Source organism: Zootoca vivipara, chromosome 8 (assembly GCF_965207765.1).
Source record: "Zootoca vivipara chromosome 8, rZooViv2.hap1.1, whole genome shotgun sequence".
NCBI lineage: Eukaryota > Metazoa > Chordata > Lepidosauria > Squamata > Lacertidae > Zootoca > Zootoca vivipara.
Window position 1 is genome coordinate 51,228,673 of NC_142591.1, and position 26,304 is coordinate 51,254,976.

The 26,304-nt window shown below is 42.7% G+C and overlaps 1 protein-coding gene across 8 annotated transcripts in view; it reads left to right on the plus strand.

Annotated features, from left to right (window-relative positions):
• Positions 1-210: 210 nt before the first annotated feature.
• The window catches only part of LYN (LYN proto-oncogene, Src family tyrosine kinase), a 45,707-nt gene continuing 19,613 nt past the window's right edge, over positions 211-26,304 (plus strand). The window contains exons 1-8 of one of the 8 annotated variants that reach the window (XM_035125189.3): positions 211-665; positions 18,339-18,467; positions 21,292-21,337; positions 21,434-21,542; positions 22,092-22,190; positions 22,290-22,393; positions 23,397-23,546; positions 25,507-25,659. In XM_035125189.3, the coding sequence (XP_034981080.1) occupies positions 18,345-18,467; positions 21,292-21,337; positions 21,434-21,542; positions 22,092-22,190; positions 22,290-22,393; positions 23,397-23,546; positions 25,507-25,659 (784 nt within the window). In that variant the 5' untranslated portion in view covers positions 211-665; positions 18,339-18,344. Of the gene's footprint in view, positions 666-1,677; positions 1,825-18,338; positions 18,468-21,291; positions 21,338-21,433; positions 21,543-22,091; positions 22,191-22,289; positions 22,394-23,396; positions 23,547-25,506; positions 25,660-26,304 lie in introns of those variants that run through there. The other 7 variants (XM_035125190.3, XM_035125191.3, XM_035125192.3 and 4 more) reach the window with 7 other exon arrangements.

The window sequence follows — 26,304 nt, forward strand, 5'->3', positions numbered from 1 at the left end:
GATGGAGGCTCGTTTCTGAGGCTGGGCGGGCGCAGAGCTGGGACCAGAATCCACTTGGCTTAGCTATTTTTATCCCCTCACACACCGGGTTGCTTCGGTCGGAATAATTACTCCCCACCCACAAGGAAGGCGCGCAGCTGCTTTTCTTGGGATGACCGAGCAGGGAGCCGCGGGCCGAGTCCCCACCCCTCCGCCCCCTTCGCGCTGTGGGGCCGGCTGCCCTCAAGAGCCCCGGTTGCGAGGGCGAGAAAGAGCGAGCGAGTTCTCCCGCTCTCGAAGCGGGTGTGTCCGCACTACCACTACTCTTGGGGCGCCTCGTCGCCGTCCTGCCTGGACCCGCCTTTCGGTTTCCAAGAAATATTCCCACCCCCCGCCGGCCGGCCACCTTCCCGACCTGCTATGCAAATTTCCCGGGACCAGGAAGTGAGCGACAAGTCTCAGCCCCCGACAGGCTGCGAAAGCCGCCCAAGTTCCTCTCTGCGAGGGAGCAGGACGGGCGCTTGGCAGGAGGAGGAGGCGGCTCGCTGGTTCCCCTCGGGCGTGCGTGCTCTCAGTTCCCCTCTGGCCGAGAAAAACGCGCGGCTCGGGCTCGGGCTCTATCCGATTCCGGGCCACTGGGCTGAAGCAGCGACCGTGGACTTAACAAGCTTGAGACCCCGGGAAAAGTAAGTGGGCTCCCCTCACTTTCTCGGCAAAGCCCCGGTTGGGTGGCGAGACGGAGGGGCTGGAAGGTGGCTTGGACGAAGCCTGGCAATTTGAACTTCTCCCGCCGCGCTTCGGGCTAATAGCGTCGGTGTTGCTTGCATGCTTGCTGCTGCTGCTGTTTTTAGCCACGTAGCAAAGTCCTGTTGCGCTGCAGAGAGAAAGCTGAATCTTCGCTGGTTGGTTCCTCATAATTTCCTCCATGAGGTAGATGCCCCCTGTCTAAAGATATGTGGGTTGCTTTAGTGCAAGGCTGTGGCGTGCCTACTCAAAAGTAAGCCCCATTGAGTTCAGTGGAACTTACTCGCAGGTAAGCGTGCATAGGGTTGCAGCGACACTGATGTCGCCAAGGGCAGAAGCACCTGGGCTCGTGCTTGGCCAAAACAGTGCGAACAGCGTTGCAGCTCTTTGCTTTGCATTTTGCCAGCCAAACATAACTTTCGCACATGCAAGGAGCACGATCCTTTCTTTCGAGGGGGAAGAAAGGCTGCGCGAGATAAGCCCCGAACGAGGGAAAAGAAGGCGTGGCCATAGATTTTTAGATCGATTACAGGAGTATTTCTCTATTGTGAAGTGGCGCGCGGGGGTGGGGGTGGAGTTCAATGAGTAGAGAGAATTGCGGGAGATTGGGATTCCTATCAACCGTGAAGTTTCCTGGGAGGAGGGCTTTGATAAATCCCTTTCTCTCAGCTGCAGGCTTTCGGGCTTTTGTATCATTTTTAGATAACCACCTTGCATAATTCAGCTGCGGTAATATACCAAGGGAGCTTTTATTTTTCACCAAGCTCTGAAATCTGATAAAAGCTCCTTCCCTCTGTGCGCTCTCTTCTATTAAAATGAAAATTATTAAAGTGCTGTATTGTGAACCATATGCGGAGCACATTTTAAAAAAAGAGGAAGTGTGGTACTAATTGGACGGTGCGCGCGCCTGACCCCTAGAGGAGCTTCTATCTGGACCCCAGATTAAAACATGTTACAGTAGTTTAGTTAAAAGGAAGTAGCGTTATTTTCGCAGTGGCTCGCTTTTCCTTTAGCCTGCGGGAAGGGGCGTTTATCTGGCCTATTCTCTCATGTGGTGCTGATGAATTCTTAAGGTCATCTGACTGGTTGCTCTAGTGCTTTGTAAGTACAGCTCACATTTTCCTGCCTTCTTGTTACAATTGGAGTTTGTTTGTTTGCTTAAGGAAAAAAAAAACTTTGGGAACTCATCTGATATTGATGTATTATAATCTATTGTTCCCCACAGGGACTCTGATGACATTTTTTTGTTACACTCTGTTAAGTAATCAAAAGGTTTAGTAAAAGTAAAGCTTGTGATGAATCACCACAAGTAGTTGCTAGTGTTTTGTTTGTTACCATTCATGATTAATTTGTCAGGTTTAGAAATCTGGGGAGGGACTAAAGTTAACAATTACATAAAAGGGAATCTTAAAGCAAGCAGATATAATGCTGGATAAATTAAATTTTTCATTTCTTTTATTCTAAGCTTCCCCAATTGGTATTTCACAAAGTTGGTATTTTCTCCAAAACCGGAACAGCTGCAAAAATGGCTTCCTGTCTTCTTAGCCATGCAAAAGGGAACCAACCATATATATAGATATAGATATATATATCACTGGTGCCTTGGGAAGGCAGTAAACTAAAGTGTTTGCTTGCTTAGTTTACCCCAGAGTAGGGAGCATAGTGATATTAAAGTCAACCAGTGATCAGGTCTACACCTACTTAGCTGCAACAATGCTTCATCATACGTATCCACAAACTGTTCTCTGAATAGTAAGTAGTTTAGTCCTTGGCTATATATATGCAATTGCTATTGTACAATTTGGGAGTCACATCAAGTACAGTAAATGTATTTGCCGAATGATCTGAAATAAACGTTGAAGGCAGTGGAGGCTGGTCTATTAGGGCAAATGGGACTCTACCTTACCAACCACCCTCAGCCAGGCCTTACCTACCTGCTTTCTTAGTTATAACCAGCTACTTCCTCCTTAGTCTCAGTTTTCCTCCTATAAAACTCAGCAGGGAAGGAAACAGGATGGTGAGAAAACTAGAACGAGATGCCTCTGCCTACCAGCCTCCCGCCTCACCAGTCCCAGGAGGCATCAAGCCACCACTGATTCATGACATGATGGGGACTACACACACACACACACAAAAAAAAAAAAAAAACACTGTTGAAGACATAATGATAAAGTGGAAATAAAGATTTTGCCAAAAGCCCCAGCAGCATCTTGTGATGTAGCTCTCCACAGGGTGCCCTCCACACTACAGTGGTTGTTGTAGTATTATTCTGGTTTGAAGTAAAGTACTGAAGAAGAAATGTATCACTGCTTTTGATAAAGTTTTGAATCATGCAAAGTTAATTTAAGGAAGGGATGGCGAACCTGTGTTGCTTTTGCTGGACACAGAGTATTCACATTTTAATAAAGAAAGGCTTTGCATATTCATAGCTGGTAGTGACCACACTTCACCAGAAGAACAGAGATTGTCAAAAGGTTTTCCACTCCAGAAGGGACAGCGTACTTAAAATGACATACTCTTTTGTGGCATCACAGAAGTGTATCAAAATATATAGATCTGATTATTTTTCACCTATGTCGAAATTAATTGCTTTCTTTTCCCATGGCACTGTGCTTTAGAAGAGCAATTGTTTCAGTCAGCAAAGAGTTAAGAGGTTATGCATAATGGACTTCTAAACAGAAAGTGAGTGTGCTTCCTCAAAATAGAAGTTGATGCTTATTTAAAGGGTTGCATGTAGAACTAGAGGAATGAACACGGGTTCTAGTTACCTTTGCAAGTGAAATAATTCCTCAGGGGCTTCTGCTAGTGAATGTTTGGCTTCGAACTGGCTTTAATTACTCAGCTGTACTGCAGTGACTTCCCTTTTTTTTTGTATTTCTGTGGACATTTTTCGTTTCCAAATTTCAAATGATTGACACTTGAGAGGTTTCCATGCAGCCGTGGTTTGCACAGTCACAGCTAAGGTGATTTTTATCATGCTTGGAAAGAAACACCAAGACAAGACAAGGCATCTTATAGTACTTTAAACCAGGAACTGAGAACCTGTGGTCCTTGGGACCTGGTTGAACTACCGTTCCCATAATCCCTGACCATTTGCCATGCTGGCTGGGACTAATAGCAGTTGGAGTCTTAACAACATCAGACTATTGTATCTACTATTTAATGAATGGTTTCACTGTTGAGTCAACTCCTTATTTAGTCAAAAGAACCTTAAGCTCTCATACATGGGGGCTACTGCTGGCTCATGGGTCTTGATACAAAAGAGGTTTCCATGCTTTTAATAGCTGTTTAGCAGCTCTTTATAATATTTATACAGTATATAACACAGGTATAGCCAGCATGGTGACCTCCAGTTGTTGGACTCCAACTCCCATCATCCCTAGCCACTGGCCATGCTGGTTGGGGCTGATGGGAGTTGGAGTCCAATATCACATGGAGGTCTACCAGTATATCTGACACAATGTATAATGTATAATTCCAGTGCTTTTTTCTGGGGGTACACAGGGGTACACAAACCCCTAAACAATTTGTGAATCTAAGTTTGGCCTCAGTGAGGGGCAGTATTTCAATATGAGTAGGAAAATGAGAGTGCCCCTAAACATTTTTTTAGAACAAAAGCACTGTATAATTCTGTATATTGAGGTACCTGCCAAAGTGACAACTTCTATACATCTCGCCTATCTTCCTTTGTATCTGTTTACCCAGGCAGCTACCTTTTGTGTATTTGCCATGCACTAGTACTTTGAGACCTACTGAAGTGGAAGTAAACCCCATTGAACTCAATGTGTCTTACTTCTGAGTAGACATGTAGCAGATGACGCTGCTAATCACATTCCACAGAGTGGCTGGGGCACCCCAGCCAGATGGGTAGTGTATAAATAAAGTATTATTATAATTTAATTAAATTGTTGTTGTTGTTGTTGTATTCTACTGCTTCAATCATCTGGTCAGTTGTTGTATCATCTGGTAGAGTGCATGTTGTGTTGAAGGGACCGTTCCGCTACCCAGTTACTAAAGATGGTGCCACAGTTCCTTTTGTTGAGGTTTCATTATTTCATGCAGGAAGTCTGTTTTTTTAAAAAAAGAATTTCTTTCAGCTACATTGGCATTAGAAGGCTGAAGAATCTTGAGGGAGTGCTATGAGCTCCCTATTCTCCAGTGGTTTCTCTTCCCCCTCCACAGGGGATCGTTCCCCCCCCCCAAAAAAAGACAAACAGAAACAGAGAAAACACAAACACTGCTTTGCGTTTCCAAAGCAGGATTGGGGTGGGGAGAGTCTAGATCAGAATCAATAGAATTAATAATGAAATATATTGAATTTGCAACATGCGGTTCCAAAAATGCCATAAATGCCATTTAATTAAAGCTTACAGTGACAGACTGCACAGGTTGTTTTATTATATATATATATATAATCACAGATCCGGTTCTTGCCAGAACTGCAGGAATGTTGATGCAAGGCATTGGTTGTCATGAGTCTTCATTTTTTTCTACATAGGATGATGTCAAAACACCTAAATAAATGTGCTTTTCATGATAAAGCACCAGGGGATGTCCTCTAGGGAACCGTTGTGCATACCGTGTTTCTCCTAAAATAAGACACGTCTTATATTTCTTTTTCCTCCAAAAAAAAAAACACCACGGCTTATTTTCAGGGGATGTCTTATTTTTTTAAAAATTAAGTATGGTACAGTGATCTACATTTATTCAATTATAATTGTGTGTTTGCTTATTCCCTAATTGGTAGCAGTCCTAAACATACCTTACTTACTTCAACTAAGACTCACTAAGCTCACAGTAAACATTCATAGGATCCATCTCAATTCTTGTCACCAGAAGCATTTCCCCCTTCCCTAGGCCTTTTGATCGCAAGGAACGTGGACATGAAAGGTTTCGGAAGAGAAGGGGGTCCTGCTTCGGTGGAGATAAAAACTCTCTCACGCTCTCTGAATATGGCAGGCGCGCAAAAACTAAAATAACGGGGGACGGAGAGCACGCGCGCTCAGCACCAAATTGCACGGAGAGGGACGGAGCAGCAACACAAACGGTGCGGTGCGGTGGGAGGGACACAACTGGAGCCAGCGGGATGGGAGAGCTGCTTCCCTCCTCAGCCAAACCCAGCTTGCAGAACAGAGCGGGTTTCTGGTCGAGCAAGCTGCCGGCACCCACCGGGCAGCCAACCACGTCCCTGTCTGCACACACGCACTCTCCGGAAGGCGGGCGGCAACTGCTACGCCACGACCGCCACTTCCTCTTGCACTGTCTGCGCTTCAGCGTGCGGGACCCGGTAGACGCTGCAGCGAGGAGAGGAGGCGGTGGCAGCAAAGGGGGAAGAGGAGGAGGAGGCGATGGCCTCCTCCCTTTGCAAGGCTCCTCGGAAGCCTGGGCATGAGGCAGAACCTCGGGCCCGGGAGCCGCCAGCTGGCACTCACCAAAGGGAAAGGACCCGCGCCCCCTCGGCGCGCCGGCAACGTGGCTTGCATGCCTGTCAGCTGCACGGCTGCTGCCCCCATTGCTTGGATTCATTCACGCCGCCTCCGCCATGTTCCTGGGGCGCCGCACATGCCCGGCCCGGCAGCGGGACTGGGGGAGGCACTGGGGGCTTCCGGTTCCCTCCGCCTTTGCATCCTCCCTTTGCAGCCTCCTGACAAGGGGGCGGAGGGCGCGGGCAGTGGCTCACTCACTGTCTCCGCCGCTACCACCATGCTGCGGACCCAGCTCGGAGGTTTTGGAAGAGGGAGCGGGGGCGGGAGGTCCTGCTTCGGTGGAGATAAAAACATCTCGTGCTCTCCGAACGCGGCAGGCGCGCAAAAACTAAACTACCGGTAACTAAACAGAGGGACGAAGAGCTTGCGGGGTGGCAATGGTGGCGGGGGGGCACCCTCAGGAGCTCTAGCCAGGGCCGTCTTAAGGGAGGTGCCGCGTCCAGCCTAGCCTCTTCCTTGGCGCCCTCCAAAACTGCGCCTATCAGTATGGCTTATTTTCGGGGTATGTCTTATATTTTATTGCCTCGAGAAAATCATGCCATGGCTTATTTTATAGGCACGTCTTATTTTAGGAGAAACACGGTACAGTCGCTGTGTTGGTGACTGCAGCACTATAGTGACACTATATCTTCTCCTTACTCCCTTTCTTCACCTTCCAGTGGTCATTGTTTCAGTTTGGGAATGGAAACTAGCTAGAGCTACATGCATGCTTACGAGCTAATCCCAACTCTGATGATAACATGATATTATGCATGCACTTCTATTTTCATTCACAGGATGTCTGTCCTGCCTTTCTCCAAATAGTCTCAGAACAGCTTACATTGCAAAGCATTTAAAATACAATAACCAACACACAAAACAGCACATAAAAATAGATAAAATGTAGTTGGCAATTAAAAGCCCTAACAGAGACAGCATTAAAGGCGATTAAAAGGATCTCTGATCCCTTGTACAAGGGAATAGAATGAGCTTTGCTTGGTGCCTAAAAGCTAGCAAGCAAGAGATATTGTAGCTTAAACCTTCCCACTGGAGTCGATGGAGATCCCGAAACGAAAGTTTCCCTGCACATCACCTTTTATATCTCTCCATCTCGCGTTCCCCTGGGATTTCATGTCATGTCTAAACCATAGAGCCTAAGGCTTGCCAATCGGAAGGTCAGTAGTTCGAATCCCCACGACGGGGTAAGCTCCCGTTGCTCGGTTCCAGCTCCTGCCAACATAGCAGTTCGAAAGCACATCCAAGTTTGTTTCCAATAGGTTCCCCAGAAGGTACGTTTTGCATTGTGGAGGCCACAATTTTATTTCCATAGGGTACACATTGAACCCAAACCTCTTATTACCCATTGTTTACTTTCTCCCCTGTCTCCAGCAACCTTGTTGCTAAATACTTCATTCTTGTACAAATGGCTTCCTTCCCTTTACTTTGGAAAAAGCTAGTTCTCCTCCCACAGGCACCCAGCATGTTCTATTTAGTATTGTTAGTGTTTACTGTGTGGAATCACAGGCACCAAAACAGGAATTGAACCCTTTTCCCGAGAAGCTTCTGGCTTCTACCTGTATATGCCTTCTGACTGCTGGGGCCACTGGTGGAGGAAGCTGAGTTTTTTGTTCCTGGTTGGGTGCCAACTTGGAAATACTAGCTAACAGAAATAGATCTCAACACAGCGGAGATGGCTGTAACCAGGTGACCTTTGTGCCTGCTCAGTTCAGGTGCTGTTGGTGGTCAACTTTGAGGATTCTGAGAAAGAGAACCTATCCAGTTGACGCCGACACGAAACCCTGTGTGTGTGTGTGTTCACACAGTAGCTCTGTTAACTCTAGTATACCTTTGATAGCTTTCATAATGTACATCTCTGGTGATCTGAAGATTTAATGTATTAGTATTCCTTTTGTTATGTTTTTGTAAATGTCAAATCTGTGGCAGTAGTTAAAGATGCTACTTCATGGGTGTAGCCAGGGGGCGCAGGCAGCCGGGCAGCTGCCCCCCCATCAAGTAAATAAATAAAAATACTTAACTGACTAATTGAATTAAAGATAACTTGGTTCTGTGCCCCCCCCCCAAACAAAAAGCCTGTCCCTCCTAAAATATCCTTTACGTTTTAGGCTGTGTATTTTACACACTTCACATCCATCAGTCCTGCTCTTACGCAGATATCCCATTCAGAATTCTCTGGTGAATCATCTGCTACCAGGCAAATATCTCGGCTTCCCCCACCTCCAATGACAGGGCTCAAAGTGTGACTACAAACTACCTGTTTCAGGGATGGGGAATCTGGCTTCCACATGGGAACTGAAGTTTGTTAAGCGTTCTGGTTTTGCCTTCAGAATCTCTGTCCCAGACTACCACTACACCTAAGTTCCTCTGGTTCTATGCAACTTAGACAACATTTTAAAAGAGAGTAAATGTTGAGCTTGGAAAGCCCCTGAGTTAAATAAGAGGTGCCTGTGTACAATACTGTAAAACATATGGAAGGTGTGCATTGATTGGACCTTCTGAATGGAATCTATGTTCACATGTAATTTCTGGGCATGCAGCTTCTCATACTTCTTATTCTTCTTCTTGTTGTTGTTGTTTAGTCATGTCTGACTCTTCATGACCCCATGTACCATAGCACGCCAGGCACTCCTGTCTTGCACTGCCTCCCGCAGTTTGGTCAAACTCATGTTCGTAGCTTCGAGAACACTGTCCAACCATCTCGTCCTCTGTCGTCCCCTTCTCCTAGTGCCCTCCATCTTTCCCAACATCAGGGTCTTTTCCAAGGATTCTTCTCTTCTCATGAGGTGGCCAAAAGTATTGGAGCCTCAGCTTCACGATCTTATGAACCTATAACTTACGAACCTATACAGGAGGTAGCACATCAATGTTTTCTTAGCACATAGGAATCTTATACTGGGTAGGAGCTTCAGTCGAACACAAGTCTTCTCTGCCTTGGTTTTACTGTACCTCTATTATGTTATTCCATTTCCCCCCAGGCTTGGTATCCAATATATGTACTTTTAAATTGAGATATTGGCAACTGAACCTAAATGCTTCTAGTGCTAAGCAATAGTCCCTCCTGTGTGACTATTAATCCCATAAGAATTTAAGAAGAGCTCTGCTGGATCACACCCAAAGCCCATCTGTTCCATCATCCTGTGCCTCATAGAGACTTACTGCATTTTATCCATATCATCCATAATTATGTTCACTTGTACCACATCCCTTTTTACTCTGCTCCCCCCCCCCCCAAAAAAATAAGAAGCCCAAAACATTGAGGATGAACTTGTAGGATGACTTGCCCCAGCCCTCTGATCATTTGGGTTGCCTTTTTATTCACGTTTTCTAGTTCTACATTATCCAGAGTTGTCATTCGTATTCCACGTGTAGTCGCACTACATGTTTGTGGAAAGGCCTTGGGCAGTTTTGTTTTTCATCCTTTTCATAATGGTTCCTTACATGGAATTAGCCTTCCCCCCCCCCCACAATGAAGCTCAGTCTGCATTTGAGAATTTTCATGTTAAATCTATATCAGCTCTTGACAAGATGTATTGTTTTCTTCCTGCCTTCTCTTAGACACTGAGAATTATTACCGAGTGCAGACATGCGGATGTCATGTCATGTTTCCCATAACGTTATGTTGTTCCATTTCGCTAAAACATTTGTTTTAGAGAAATGCAACAATAAATTGTTGCCATTGAATGGAGTTTGATGCGAAAAATTCCAAGAGCTCGGGCCAAAAAGATGATTAGCTGTTCAGTCTTTAAACAATTTTATTTCTTTATGTTAAGGATAAGTTCCAGTTGAAATAAACTCCAGGACAAGGCCCTGTTTCGTAATTCTTTGTCAGCTGGAATATTAAGAGACCCTATGTTAGACATATATAGCACAACCGTTACTAGTATACGTATCTATAATTTTTTTTATATTTTCTAAATAAACAGTTATATGGTTTACAACAAACAAATAATTCTTCCCAAGTTTCCACGGTCAATGTGTACCAATTTATTTACAAAATGTAAACAATGTATAGATATGCTAGTAATTGTTGTGCAATATATGTCTAATGTAGGGTCTCTTAATATTCCAGCTGACGAATAATTATGAAACAGGGCCTTGTCCTGGAGTTTATTTCAGCTGGAACTTAACCTCAACATAAAGAAATAAAATAGTTTAAAGACTGAACAGCTAAATCATCTTTTTGGCCCGAGCATTTTTGGCCCGAGCATTTTTGCATTTTGTTTCTCTTCCCTTCCAAGAACTCCAATTTGTGCAGTTGAATAGAGTTTAGCAATATATTGGGGATAATGTAGTTCCCATGCTAGAAGAATAGATTGTCTCTGGAATCTCCAGCCGCCTCTGATTATTGCAGGTTACAAGAGATGCCTTTTTGCTAAGTCTCTTCCACCTCAGACTTTCTGTTTAAATGATTTATTTGCAAAATGAAGGTAGGAAGCATAGGTTGAGAAATGCTGGAGATTCAGATGAGGAGCTGAAAGTTATTGCCATGAACGGGAAGGAGGAAGTGAAGAAATATATATTTGGAGCTCAACCAAGCTGATGGATGCAGAATTGGTAAGGCCGTAACTGCCGTTGTGACCAATTTAAATTGGTTAAAAAAGTATGCAGGCTTTAAGTAATAGAGAACATGAAGTCAGCCTTACATTACTCTATTTCATTGTTGAATGTCCCAGGGAGTTGTTCCCATGGACATTCTGTTTATTGCAATGCTCAAAAGTCATCCAACTATAGATGAACAGGAAGTAGCTAATAGTTTCCACAGGCATATCTGGTACTGCCCCAGACAGACGTGAATCTCCTACAATGCTACTTACCGTACTTTTGTCTTGCATACCTCCAATGTACATTGTTTGCCTATAGTTGAACTTAGAAGCACGCAAACCTCTTTGGCTCTCATCTGGCTTGATGTGTGATGCTAGTGAGCAAAGGGTTTAGAAAATTGTAGAAACTGAATGAACAATATTAAAATATTTGTATACCACTGTGTGAGGGCAGCCACACACTCCTCAGCCAAGCAGGTTAAAGAAAAGGAGGGAGGAATAAGCTGTATTGGCGCCTGGCCGATGCAACTTGATTGTCCCTCTGAGCTGGCATGAGGGGCAGACCGTGATGGCCGTTTCACTCAGTGGTATATCACTGGTGAAATCACTCCGGCTCTGAGTCCTACTGCCTCCAGTGGTCAGATGTAGCTTGTTTCTCCCTCGCTGCGTTGGTAGCAGAGGGACACGGGAGCGGCGGTGGTTTCACTAGCGAGATACCGCTGAGTGAAACCACCATCGCAGTCTGCCCCTTGTACTGGTTCCGTGTCTGCTCTCATGCCAAATTGGACATGATGGTATCAGGTACTCAGTCTTGGCTTTCTGTGTTACTTTCCTACCGGCAGTAGGTCTTAACATTTAGCAATAAAAGGATCATGTGAGAGAAGGGTGCTGTGTACCCTCTTGTGTTCTTCTCTGTCATTTGATGAATGCATTTTTATCTACATCTGACTCCGGTCCAGTGTTGAAGGCAGGACGGAAGAGAAGTGTGGGGAACAACCAACTGCTGGGATGTAATGGGTGGGACAGACGTGTGAATGACAGACTCTTATCATGTCTAGTTGTGACCTCCATTTAATGAATAATGAACAGTCTCATGAGCAACCTCTTGCCCCATTGCCTGCTGCCTCTTTTTCTTTCTTCCTGTTGCTCCCATGCACACACCCAGCACATGCAGTTGTTTCATCTGTGTCTTTTGCTGCATTTGCAGATTCCAGTCTTTAGCAACTTTCACTTCACTCCAGCACAAGTACAAGAACAGAAAGTAGACTATGATACCCGAAGGCCTCCCCCTTTCTTTGTCTGCAGTAAGCAGCTCACAAAAAATATTTCTGGGAAGAGTGGGAAAGCATCTACAAAAACATGAACAACTAAGTAAGCAGGCCCCTTTCTTAACGCAGGCTTCCCACCTATAAGGCTTCCCACAGTTGACCACAGGGCTGGCCCAAAACATTTTGGTACTTGAGGCAAACCACAAAATGGCGTTCCCCCTCCCCACCAAGGAATAAGGAGTGAGTGAAGATCTACATCAGGAACAAGGACAGACTGCATTGTGATCTGTTGCACCTATGGATTCTGCCACCTGAGGCGCTTGCCTCACCTGATGTGTGGGCCGGCCCTGGTTGACCAAGTTTATCGCTTTTACTCACCTGTTATGCATGCAATACTTGCAAGCCCTTCCCCTCCAAGTGATGGTTTTAAATAGGAAAGCACTAAGAAGAAAAAACAAGTTGCCATATAATTTATTTATTTATTTAAAGCATATTACTCTCATGAGACGCAGGTGGCGCTGTGGGTTAAACCACAGAGCCTAGGGCTTGCCGATCAGAAGGTCGGCGGTTCGAATACCCACGACGGGGTGAGCTCCCGTTGCTCAGTCCCAGCTCCTGCCAACCTAGCAGTTCAAAAACACGTCAAAGTGCAAGTAGATAAATAGGTACCACTACAGTGGGAAGGTAAACGGTGTTTCCGTGTGCTGCTCTGGTTCGCCAGAAGTGGCTTTGTCATGCTGTCCACATGACCTGGAAGCTGTACGTCGGCTCCCTCGGCCAATAACACGAGATGAGCACTGCAACCCCAGAGTTGGTCACGACTGGACCTAATGGTCAGGAGTCCCTTTACCTTTACCCACATACATAGTTTGTTGCACACACTAACTTCCTGAGAAAATAAATAACCTGAATGAGAGTGGGTTCTTTCATCAGGCCTGCCTTAGCCTGAACCTTCCAAACAGAAGGTGTCAGTTTCTTGTCCACCAATAGTTTTCTTCTTAAGCCTTACCCTGTTTCTCATATTTTAAGGCATCCCCATAAAATAAGCCATAGCAGGATTTTTAAGCATTCAAGGAATATAAGCCATACCCCGAAAATAAGACATAGTGATAGGAGCAGCAGCAATGCCGGCCGCGGCAGGAGGAGGAGGAAAAAAATAAGACATCCCTTGAAAATAAGCCATAGTGTGTTTTTTTGAGGAAAAAATAAATATAAGACGTGTCTTATAATATGAGAAACACGGTATTTTATTTCCCTTCCCTGAACTACATTGTATAGCACCTATTTGTTGAGCTTTGTTTACTGTTCTGCTAGGATAGGGCCCATTCAGATGCCTTATTTATTGTGCATTCATGATGATTTGTGCTCATGATCATAATGATGTGATTATAGGTGTTCCTGCTTTCAATACTGTTTGCCCCCGCCAGTGTTAGAAACTGAGGTATAAAAGCTAGGAGCTAAATGGCATACAGTGGTGCCTCACTTAACGAAATTTCTGCTTAACGAAAGGATTTTTCGAGCGGAGGTTGCCTCGCTAGACGAATTCGTTTTATGAAAAATTCATCTAGTGAATCGCGGTTTCCCATAGGAATGCATTGAAATTCAATTAATGCATTCCTATGGGCAAAAAAAAAAATTCAATGCATTCCTATGGGATTCACTAGACGAATTTTTCGTTATAAGAAAATACCCATGGAACAAATTAAATTTGTCTAGCGAGGCACCACTGTATTAAACCTAGGTTATGGGCGCAACAACGGAAAGTCTAGGCACACTTTTTTAATAACAAGAATACAAAGCTGAAAATGTATGAACTACAGTTAAAATATTATGTTCATTTTTCACATGGTCTAGTCCTCCCCCCCCCCCCACTGATATTCTTAAGAAGGTCTCTTCTTCAGTCTTCAGAGAGTAGATAGAAGTGGGGGCAGAAAACTCTGCGGTTTTAATCTGAAATCTTTGGTGCAGTACTGCGCCCAGAGCTCATAAACTTGTGCTAATAAAAATGCGCCTAGAACAATGGGAGTTTCGAACACAGGCCCCTGCAGCCACTTTGGAGATGAACCACTGCTTCATCTCCAAACAGTGCATGCCTCATAGCTTCCTGTTGAAATCCAGTTGCTTTCACAAATGTTTCGGGGTTTTGTTTTTGTTTTTGTCCATGTTTTGTTGTGGCATAGCACTAAGGTGCCCCTCCAGACAGCAGTAATGTAATATTGGGAAAGCACCTTAGAACAATTAATAAAGCAGAATTATGTGTGGAACATCTGGTATAAATCCACCCCTAGTGCATTATTATTGCTTCAATGACATACACAGAATACACTCACAAAAAAACCACCTGGCTGGAGGGGCCCATATGTGTAAAGATAGCTTCATACCCCCACCCCCACGTGAACACAAAGTATACTGTACTGTATTCCTCCACTGGAAAAAAGGAGCAGAGTGATGACATATCTGTTGCTTTAAGGAACAGGGACAATTAACCTCTTGCCCTGATCTCAGTGTATTGCTGAGAGGGTCATCAGTTGGTTAAGCAGGCAGTTAAGTGGCACATGCAAGTACACCATGCATTTGTTGCAATCTTTGCTATTGCAACTGGATAATTAGTGCTCCCTAACTATGCCTTTAGGGAAGGGAGTCAGTCATAAAGGGAAATGACACCAAAAATGTTAGTTCTTGAAATAGGGAAGTGCACAGCTTTTAGGAGCTTCGGGCCTTTAGAGTCCCTTCCTTCACCATCTTCCACCCAGACAAAAACGTCAGATACCTTTTCGAGTTGTGAAACTCAATCTACAGTAGTACGGTACTATATTAATGGGCTGGTAAAGGACTCCTGTCTGAAATCCTGGAGAACCGTGGCTAGAAACCAGTGGTCTCAGTACCTGGTCCTATGGTTTGACTTGCTATAAGGCAGCTTCTTGTCTTCTTATAAAAAAATTCCTTCAGTAGCACCTTAAAGACCAACTAAGTTTTTATTTTGGTATGAGCTTTCGTGTGCATGCACACTTCTTCAGATAGCTCATACCAAAATAAAAACTTAGTTGGTCTTTAAGGTGCTACTGAAGGAATTTTTTTATTTTACTTCGATCCAGACCAACACGGCTACCTACCTGTAACCTTGTCTTCTTATGAAAGAGAACACTTGCCATGTTGACCTGGCTATATACCACTTTGTGGCTTAGTGCAAGAATTATATCATTTAATTACGCATATAGACATGACAGACTCCTGAAACATCTATTTCTGGATCATGGTTGAAATATTTTTCCTTTTCCACTTTCCGTTTCACTTTTAAAAACCCCAACAGATTCCCCTTTTCACAGAATTGTTCAGTCCAGTGATCTGTTTAAAAATGAACAGTAACTGACAACCCTTCCTTATCAGTGCAAACTCCAATGTGAAATCATCACACTTATATACTAAGTATTTTTCCATCCTCCACACTTCATTAAGTTGTATTTAATGGCTTCCATCCCCTAAGAAGCTACAGGAGGAGTACAAGAGGAGAGGAACAGAAATTCTTGTTGTTACATATTCACACTTGTATCTGAAACTGAGGATTAGGAAGTGGTCATTTTTACAGTTGCGTACAGATTGAAACAAAACAAAATAAATTCCTTCCAGTAGCACCTTAGAGACCAACTAAGGTATGAGAGCTTTCGTGTGCATGTACACTTCTTCAGTGTGTATCTGAAGAAGTGTGCATGCACACGAAAGCTCATACCAATGACAAACTTAGTTGGTCTCAAAGGTGCTACTGGAAGAATTTTTTTTTTTGTTTCGACTATGGCAGACCAACATGGCTACCTACCTGTAACTACCGGTAGTACAGATTGAAAGATTGCGTACAGAGTGAAAGATTCAGTGGGATTCTTGTGATTTTGACAGGATATCTGAAAGACTACTTACTCCCATATGGATTGCTTGTAGGCTACATTAATCTTCAGAGACCTGCTTTTGAGCTAAATATATTTGGTTGGTGGGAACATGAGGCAGGACCTTCTCTGCAGCAGCCCCTGGTTACTGATTTCATTAGCCCCATCCCTACTGGTTTTTAGGTGAGCAGTAAAAAAATATGTATTGTAAACCCAAAAAGTATTATAAATATAAAGGTAAAGGTAAAAGGTAAAGGGACCCTTGACCATTGGGTCCAGTTGTGACCGACTCTGGGGTTGCGGCGCTCATATCGCGTTATTGGCCGAGGGAGCTGGCGTACAGCTTCCAGGTCATGTGGCCAGCATGACAAAGCCGTTTCTGGCGAACCAGAGCAGCACACGGAAACGCTGTTTACTTTCCTGCTGTAGCAGTACCTATTTATCTACTTGCACTTTGACGTGCTTTCGAACTGCACTCATTATTTTAAAAAATGCCATGGCCCAGGGTAAGTGACCCTGTACATTCCAAGACGGGGGGGGGGGGGTAATTCAACATGGGAATGCCATTGAAAGCTTCGTTCTCTCAGACATCTGTAGTCTTGGTTCTGACACACTTGGCTCCCACCCACTGACAAAAGGGGAATACTTTTTAGTGCAACCAACTAAAATGTCACAAATTAGTGTGTGAGCTTCTTGGTTTCTAGAACTCTTCTTCATATGAAAGGGGAGACAAAGCACTCCATGATGTAGATGCCTCAAAATCTTCCAGTTGTAAAAGTCTTGAGGGGTGAGTGGAGGTGCAAATACATCTTTGAGTTTAATTTGGGGTGGATAATTAATTTTGGTTACTCCATATGTAGCCTCCACCTTACAACTTCCAAGTCTTCAGCTTTCTCCCACAGATGCTTCAGTTCTGAAGTATTTTCCTCGATTTCATTGGTGGGGCATTCCATTTACTTTATGCTCATTTATGGCAGACTTTGTGAGTGAAGAAACTCTATGCTGGAAACTGGTGCACTCTCACCACAGCCAATCACAAACAAATAGCCACACCCTAGGCCAACCCCAACCTCTCTCACCACCAAAGGAACGCAAGCGAATAGTAACACCGCACAAGCGATGCTGACACAAAACCCCACACGTACATTAAGTAGAATAGAAACATCACCACCCGACCCCACCCCCACTCACCATGCCCCCCTCCACCTCTTTCCCCCTTTTTTTCCTAAGGTAACACTAATGTCTCAACAAATGAAACTGATCTGTAGAAAATGTAACTTGAAAAAAGAGACATAGCACATACTTTTGTAAACCAAGAAATCTTTAATAAAAATATGTTTGTTTGTTTTTTAAAAAGAAACTGGTGCACTGTTGCTTACCACCAAATTTTGCCAACTTGGTTCATTCCAGATCAGCATTGCAACATAATTTCTCTAGCAAACTTTGTACCTGGCAGAAATAAAAGTCGCACAGCAGAAATAACCTTAGCTGTTTCATGTCCTCATTTGAAAATATGAATAGACTTTGCTGCAAAACATCCTAGAAAAATTGTCAGCCAGTGCATAGGAAGGTTCCCCCCCCGTAATTTGTAGATAAACCAGCATGTCAGAGGAAATAGGAAACACTTATTGTGTTAGAGATAAGGCCATTAATAGTTCAGTTTGTATTTATGTCTCAACTGTCCAAGCCGAGTCAGCATTTTAGCCTTTAAAAAAAATAATAAAGTGAAATCCTTCTGGCAGAAGTATTTCTAAAATAATTTCTTTGCTTTAAAAACAACATTAACATTAAAATATATTGCTTTTCTTTTTCTTGTGAAGGAATACAATCCTATCTTAAGTAAATATGCACTTATCTACATTCATTCATACATACAGAGAGAAACTTGGCTCATGGTAAGAGTTGTTTAAGCTCAGTCCTTTATCCTCCTCTTTAAATCCAGTTGGTCAAAATCAACAATCTTAAGATATGTACACCCAATTTCTAGAAGTTGTGCAATACATCTTAGTGTGGGAACGATTTTATGTATTCATTATATCTTGTGCGGCCCTCAAATCTGATATGACGAAGACGACATAGAACGTAAGACCAATACAAGAAAACACAAAACTGCATAGTATACTGCATAGAGGTTTTTAAACACTGCAGGTTCAGAAATGCTTTTAAACAAAAACAAAGTGGCAGATAAACTCATTAAACAAATGTAAGATTTGTTCATATCAGATCACGGTCCAGTAAATGAAAGTGTTCCCTGCCTGCCACTACAACATAGTGGGATCAGTGCTTGGGGATCAGATTCCAGAACCTCTGTCAGGAAATCCCCGTCCTTTCTAAATAATTACTGCAGCCCTGGTAGAAGAGATATTGGGAGAAAGGCCTTGGAAGATTTTTGCTACATAACCTAGACAACATTGATTTTTGCTTAATTCTTATTTATTCCAACAGGAAAATATGGGATGTATAAAATCCAAACGAAAAGACAATCTACAGGGAGATGCGAAGATTGAACCAGTACGTAAATCTGAACGAACTATTTATGTGAGGGATCCAACGTCCAATAAACAGCAAAGGCCAGTAAGTAGATTAGTTTCAGGGAAGAATTCCCAAGAGTGAGATCACAGCATGACTGGCATAATTTAAATTTTTATTTAAAACTAGGGGCTGCCTCCCTGCTCGCACCATTCGCCAGCCTCCTGCCATTTCCCCCACAGAGCTTCCCCTTCCCACCCTATGCAAGCTTGCTTTCCACCTTCCACCTTCCCCTATTTTCACCTTCATGCTCATGTCAATGCCTCTCCCCTTCTCTTAGGCACCTCCTGTTGCACACAAAGCACCCCCATGGTAACCTCCTATGTCTTCCTCCTCCCACATATTACATCTACATATTGCGCCATCTGCCCACTTAGGAAACCACCTTTCTGCAAACCCTTTCATGCCCCTGCTTTCATCTATAACCCCATCCCCATGCCTCATATGCCTTTTTTTGCAACCACCTTTTTTCCTCTCCCCCTTCCTTTTCTCAACTCTCCCTTGCACACAAATCATGCCCCCATCTCCACATTTTCTTCTTTCTATCATATTCTTCAGCCAACTTTGCACACAAACACCATTCTCGCCTACACTCCCCTTTTTCTTGCCTCCCCCTCCTCCCTCTTTTTTCAACTGTCCCTTGCACACAAACCACCATTTCTACACTTCATCCTCTCTCCTATTCTATGGCCCCCTTTGTGCACACACTCCATGATGGTATATGTTACTGTATCTGTAAGATAACTAGAATCTTAAGAACAAGCCTGTCAGTTAACTTGTTTAGTTATAGAAAGTTCAGTTCAGTTGATGGATGTTTTAAAATATATAGATGTTTGCTTGTTAATAAGATACGTATTCTAAATTACTGCAGTTGAATCTGAAACTTACGGTTGAAGGCAACACAGGGTACCAGAAGTGTTATACATTGTGTGGCGGTACTATGGAGTATTTGAGGGCTCATCACCCTTTATCTCTCTCAGATGAGGAATGGAAGAGAGAGAGATTTGAGTACAGTGAGAAGGGAGTAACACTGAAAGGAAAAGAGGCTGTTTTAAATAATGGCATAGGTGTGAAGAAAGCAGAGATGGAGATGCACTGAGGAGTTGGTCTACAAACAAACAAACAAAAACAAACTAGTTTTAATGAAGAAAAATAGCAGAGATGGCTGCAGCACAGAAACTAACACCCAAAACTGCTTTGAGATTGTTGTTTTTAATATAGATAGATAGATTAGATTTTATGAAATAAAAATAAATAAAATTAACAGAGCCTTTCCAGATTTTGGATTCGCAGCTATGGGAGCTCATTCTAAAACCCTCTTGCTGTATGCCATAGAGAGCCAGTGTAGTCCCTTCCAGTTGTTTTGGAATTCAACTCCCATCCATCCCAGCCAGCATGATGAATGGACAGGGATGATGGGAGCTGTAACCCAGCATCATCACTTGGAGTGCCATGCTGCCTACTCCTTTTTAAAGAAAGTCGCAAAAATGATCGAACAACATATCTTAAATGCTTCCAAGGCATCACTATTTCAAAGGCGCATTGTGCTTTATGAGCCCAGGGAACTTGTGTCTATAAAAGAGGCTCTGTGCCTGTTAAGAAGATTTTGTGCACACCCATAATCACATGGAGAAATACTAATGCATACAAGCATGAGCGCCTGGTACATTTTTCTGAAATAGCAGGGGGGGGGGATTTCCCAGTTGCCAGAGGCACAGGACTCTATGTGACTATATGCATCTTGCTTCACAGTTACATCTCTGTGAACAAGCTGTGCTCCAAGGACATGCTATAACTGCTCACGTACATCTGACTGTGTAAACTGAATCTGAGTGATGGAGTTACAACCATAGATCCACTGACTTTAGACAGCTATTGGAGCCCCACTTCCATGGCTGGACTCACTGTTGACACCTGCCCTGGTCTCTTCCTTTAAAAAATAATTAAATAAAAATGTTTGTGCTCTCCACTATCTGAGGACCTTGTCCCTTTAAATTTCCCACTGTTCTCCAGAGTGATGCTATATCAGGGTCGTTGTAGGAAATTTAAACAGTGGTTTCCCCTGACCCAAGGGCCAGGTTCTTATTGGAGCACTACTGCAGCCCTCTGCCAGGTAAGCCCACAGCACCACTGACCTAGCAGAAGGCCCAACAGGTTTCTCCACCACTTTTTGTAGACCATTGGGAAATTAACTAGCAATTTTCTATCTTAAATTTATGAAGAGGGTTGTTTTAAAAGTAAAAGCAGTTTTGTGTCCTTTTGTGCAGCTGTGTTTTTTTTAATTTTTTTAAAAAAAAACCTCTCAAGCAATTATTAAGCATCAGCATACTTTCAAAATATCCAGTTTTTGTTCCATGCTTGCAACAAGTCCTTTTCAACATTTAATGGTCTAACTGCTGATAGGTTGCCCAAAGGCTGGTTTCAGACAATCTAGAATCCTGTGAGTCTGCAAGGGAATCCCATTCAGCTCAGTGGAACTTGAGTCTAAGCACAAATAGGATCCGGCTGCAAGTCACCTCTTGCCAGAAGCAACTCTGGATTAGGCATATTAATAAAACACTTGTCCCTTGATAAACATAGAGCAGTTTCCCAATTAGCTGTATTTCAGAACATGTGCTGCTTCTCCTGTAAGCTGCAAAGCTGTTGACTGCCGAAGGCGTGTAAAGCGTTATACTGTACTTTGTCTTCTAAGAATCTCAGTGTAGATGCTATAAATTATATCTAAAAACTGCCAGAGATAACACAGTCATCATTAAAAAATTGTATAGTTATGTTTTAAACATGTTCTAATTTTATAAGTGTGCATTTATATAAATATGATAGTGTTATAAAACAATTTTGTTAACTCTTCTTCTTGTTGTTTTTCTAGGCAACTGATGATATCCTTCTGCCAGGTCAGAGGTTCACTAAAGAAGGTATGTTTCTAAAAGGCTGCTGGTTACTACCACGAGTTGCTGTTTTGATAGACTTGAAAAATGAGTAAGAATATCTTGCTTGAATTTCTGTATTAGCAGAGGAAAAAGAACATCAGGACCTTGTGGTAGCCTTGTATCCTTACGATGGCATTCATGAAGATGATCTGTCCTTCAAGAAAGGAGAAAAAATGAAAATTCTGGAGGAGTAAGTATCGAAATAGTCACTGCTCTGTTTGTTGCTCCTAGACCACGTTTATGTGTGTGTTGCCACCTAGTAACTAGCAGCATGATACATATGCACACAAGCTTTCTATTTTGAAGTTCCCTGCTTGTCCTCAAATGCCTGCCTTGATAAAAATGTCAAACTACTGCACTTATTGGGGTTAGTCTGACTAGCAGCAGAGCGTTTTGTGGCACCCTATCTTAAGACTTGTGTTAGTTTTTGCTCCAAGAGACTAATATAACTGCCTCTCCAGAAAATACTAATCAAAATGCAGAGAAGTTGATGCACAGCAGTATGGGCTGAACCTCCTTATATTTCTCTACTCTGAATCATCAAAAATTTATTTTTAATTGCATGATCTAGAATTCAGCTTGCAGCCTTCAGTGATATGGAGATGTTCTTAGGGGACTTTATTCCAGAAATGTTTGGTGGAAAGCAACATATTTCTCCTTCCAGTGAAGTCTAAGCCTGTTTGGATGGCTCTGAAGATGATCAATACCTCTTTACAAAAGGTTCTTTTCTTTTTCTTAGACATGGAGAATGGTGGAGAGCCAAATCCCTTTTGACCAAGAGAGAAGGCTTTATCCCAAGCAACTATGTCGCAAAAGTTAACACCTTGGAAACAGAAGAGTAGGTTCATGTATTTTAAATATTTGATTTTCTACTTTGGCACTGTGCACTTGAGAAAGACAAAAAAAGGTGTAACTATTTCCCCATAATACTTTACAGATGGTTCTTTAAAGACATAACCAGGAAAGATGCAGAAAGGCAACTTCTAGCACCTGGGAATGCTCCTGGGTCATTCCTTATCAGAGAGAGTGAAACATTGAAAGGTGAGCTTTCTGTATTTCATTTGAATTAAAAGGAAACTCAGCCTTCTGCCTTGATGAGCTCAAATTTTTCCAGTAAGTTCTCTTTTCTGTTTATGTATGAGTGAATTTACTTATTATCTGTCACCAAAGAATGATGATAGCATTTTCAATTTACATTTAGCTTCCCTGCCCCCCTTATTACTAAAAAAATCTATTAGCCCGATAAATGTGGCTAATAGCACCTAATTATTATATAGGAATGGACAAGCAAAGAGGGAAGATAACTGTAGACCAAGTATTTACCTTAAGCCGTGTTATTCTTAAATATATGAAGAAACTGGGATATCATGCCTATGTAGCCTTTGTAAATAGAGAATAGCTATGGGAGAAACTCTTGTACAAATATTGATGAGACACTGGGCACTGGTGAAGGGATTATATACTAACATGTGTTTGCACAGGGAGAAATGTAGACTTTATAGCATAGTATTAAAAGTACAAAAACGGTCAAAGAGACTTGTTCTGGTCTTATCTAGACCTCTTTTTCACATCAAAACCTTGTAGTATCATTTATGGAATGCCCAGTTTGATAATCATACAGCCAGATATATTGTAATGTTAATGTGACCAGTACCTGCAGTATTGCAATATAGAGCAATCTGGCACTGACACAGTGGCTGCATCCAGATGCCATGGTAAACAATGGTTTTGTCATAACCAGTGGTTTATCATGATGGGAATGTGGCTATCCACCCCTAGGCTTCCCCTTTCCCCTCTCCTCCAGGACATCCACAAGGAGAAGGGCAGAATATTTCACTTGCAACTTCACTTCAACCAGTTTGGAATTGGGCTTGTTTCAAACAAATCATAGTTATGATTAACCACATTTTGTTGGATTTGGATAATACAGCAACATGAAAGCAAAACTCTGATTTGATGCAGCTAGTTCTAACTCCCATTTAACCTGTGGTTGTTGTTGTTGTTATTATTATTATTATTATTATTATTATTATTTTGTATACAGGTAGCTACTCTCTGTCCATGAGGGACTATGACAAACAACATGGTGATGTCGTCAAGCACTACAAAATCAGAAGTCTAGACAATGGGGGATATTACATCTCTCCAAGAATTACTTTTCCCTGTATCAGTGACATGATCAAACATTACCAAAGTAAGCCAGTACCTTTATCAAAATGCAAGTTATTATCAAATAATTATATATATATATATATCTGTATTTTAGATCACTCTAAATATTTTCTAACTTATAGTGCAGATTGTGTAAAGGTGGACATTGATGAAAGTTCCACACAACTCTCTCAAGGGTGGGAAATAAAAGTATGTCAGCTTTGATCACAGGATTTTACATCAGCCTGAAACTGAGTTGATTGTAGGAGAAATATCAGCTCAGTGTAAATGGGAACACTTTGCTTGCCGAGTATAAGCAATATTTAAACACTAGTATGGACATAGTGATAAGCTGAGAAGTTATCGGCATTGTAATTATTATGTGCCAACACGGTGGCAATCTTGTGAACATATTTGATGTGGGAAAGTAAAACCACCAGTGACATTTAAAAAGAACATGTAGTTCATGCATAGTAATGCTTTATACAGAAGTTTGCTGAAAAACAACAACAACCCATGATGCTGTTTTCATCAGCTGGGAAGACCATACTTTAAATCAACCTGATTGCAGATCTTAAATACTTCAGGGCATGACTTTTAATATATGGCATTTGGCAAAATAATGTTCCTTGGTTTAAAACTATGAGCCTTAACTTCATATGAGTGCATTTTCTGAGGTTAAAACAGGTGATGGCTATACTTAAGAAGTTGCTTTTAATTTAGATCCCACCATTTGTCCTAAGAGTTCTGGGTGGGTTACAACAACACATATATAAAGCAAACTCATTTAAACAAAAAGAATGACACTTAATCTATGAATTCCTGGGATCTTGGCACGCTCTATATCAGGCATCCCCAAACTTTGGCCCTCCAGATGTTTTGGACTACAATTCCCATCATCCCTGACCACTGGTCCTGTTAGCTAGGGATCATGGGAGTTGTAGGCCAAAACATCTGGAGGGCCGCAGTTTGGGGATGCCTGCTCTATATTCAGAAGCCTAAACGATATTTACTTACCCCAGTGACCAAAATAGGTTTTCATAGAACACATATCTGACTAAAATCTATCAGCTGTTGATAGTTGTCAGCAATCCATGTAATGATGCAAACTGCAGCATCTACTAGTGTAATTAAAGTTATCCTTCTGTTCATGGCAAAAGAAGGAAAATGTGCATTTAAAACTGAGAATCATGAAGGGTACGCCTCCCACCAGTACCTGTTGCCATATACCAGCCTTCCTCAACGTGGTGCCCTCCAGATGTTTTGGACTGCAACTCAGACCACTGGCCATACTTTCTATGGTTGATTGGAATTCTAGTCCAAAACATCTGGAGGACACCAGGTTGGGGAAGGTTGCCACATACCAAAGTGAGAGAATATTTTGTCCCAGTAGCATGTATCTGTACTACTACACCATGTTGTGTCAAGGTCAGAGGGAGAAGTCCAGTGCAGCTGAACCTATGGCACATGTTGTGCTGTTTACAAGCAACGAAGAAAATAGTTTTGTTCCTGTTGGGTTTTCAAAAAATTCTTGCAAGGAGGATTTAAAAGAGAAAGTAAATCTCTGCATGTATGTTGTCCTTTGGTGTTGCTTAGGGTCCCATGTGGTGCTGTGGGTTAAACCACAGAGTCTAGGACTTGCTGATCAGAAGGTCAGCGGTTCGAATCCCTGCAACGGAGTGAGCTCCCGTTGCTTGGTCCCAGCTCCTGCCCACCTAGCAGTTTGAAAGCACATCAAAGTGCAAGTAGATAAATAGGTACTGCTCCGGCGGGAAGGTAAACGGTGTTTCTGTGTGCTGCTCTGGTTCGCCAGAAGCAGCTTTGTCATGCTGGCCCCATGACCCGGAAGCTGTCTGCGGACAAACGCCAGCTCCCTTGGCCTATAGAGCGAGATGAGCGCCGCAACCCCAGAGTCGGACACGACTGGACCTGATGGTCAGGGTCCCCTTTACCTTTTGGTGTTGCTCAAGGTACAAATGTAATGATGTTTGTCTCTTAAACAGAGCAGCCAGATGGATTATGCAGAAAGTTGGAAAAGGCATGCCTCAGTCCCAAACCACAGAAACCGTGGGATAAAGATGCCTGGGAGATTCCGCGGGACTCAATCAAATTAGTAAAAAAGCTTGGAGCTGGTCAATTTGGAGAAGTCTGGATGGGTAAGATATTTGTTCATGTGGATAACTCAGATATTTAGCAACATGTGTGACACCACAGAACTGACATGCTAGGTTGTTAACTATGTTCATGTTCAGTGATGTAAGATAGGAAATGAACTAGATTCATTCATTTGTAAAAATGCCCCATTTTGTTTTAACTCCTAGAATGGGGAAGTGCCATATGTGTGCATGCACATAAATATTTATTTCCCTTCCCTACTCTGAGGAAATTCTGTGCTGAATTCAACTAAACTGCACAAGTCCCACTAGTGCATCAGGCTTTCTCCCCATGTCAGAAGAACCCCAGTACAGCACATAAGGGAAAGAATGATGTAATCAAGGACCAGACCCTGATGTTAGCTTATTTGTCAGAGACAAGAGTAATACTACTTGCAGTCAGCATTGATTTTTAGCTTTAGCTGGCTGTGTTGGAGCCTATAAATGCTAGAGAAGGTGATCCACACTGTGCCTTAGTTTGAAGCTCAATTCCAATGTCATGCTAGCTCATTGCAACTTTCACCATCCTTGACTGTTGACCATGCAGACTTGAGTGATGGGAGGTGGAGTCCAACAACATTTGGAGTGCCACAATTTAGCCGTCTCTGGTTTAAAATGTTGTGCATTAAATTATTGTTGTTAAGTGTT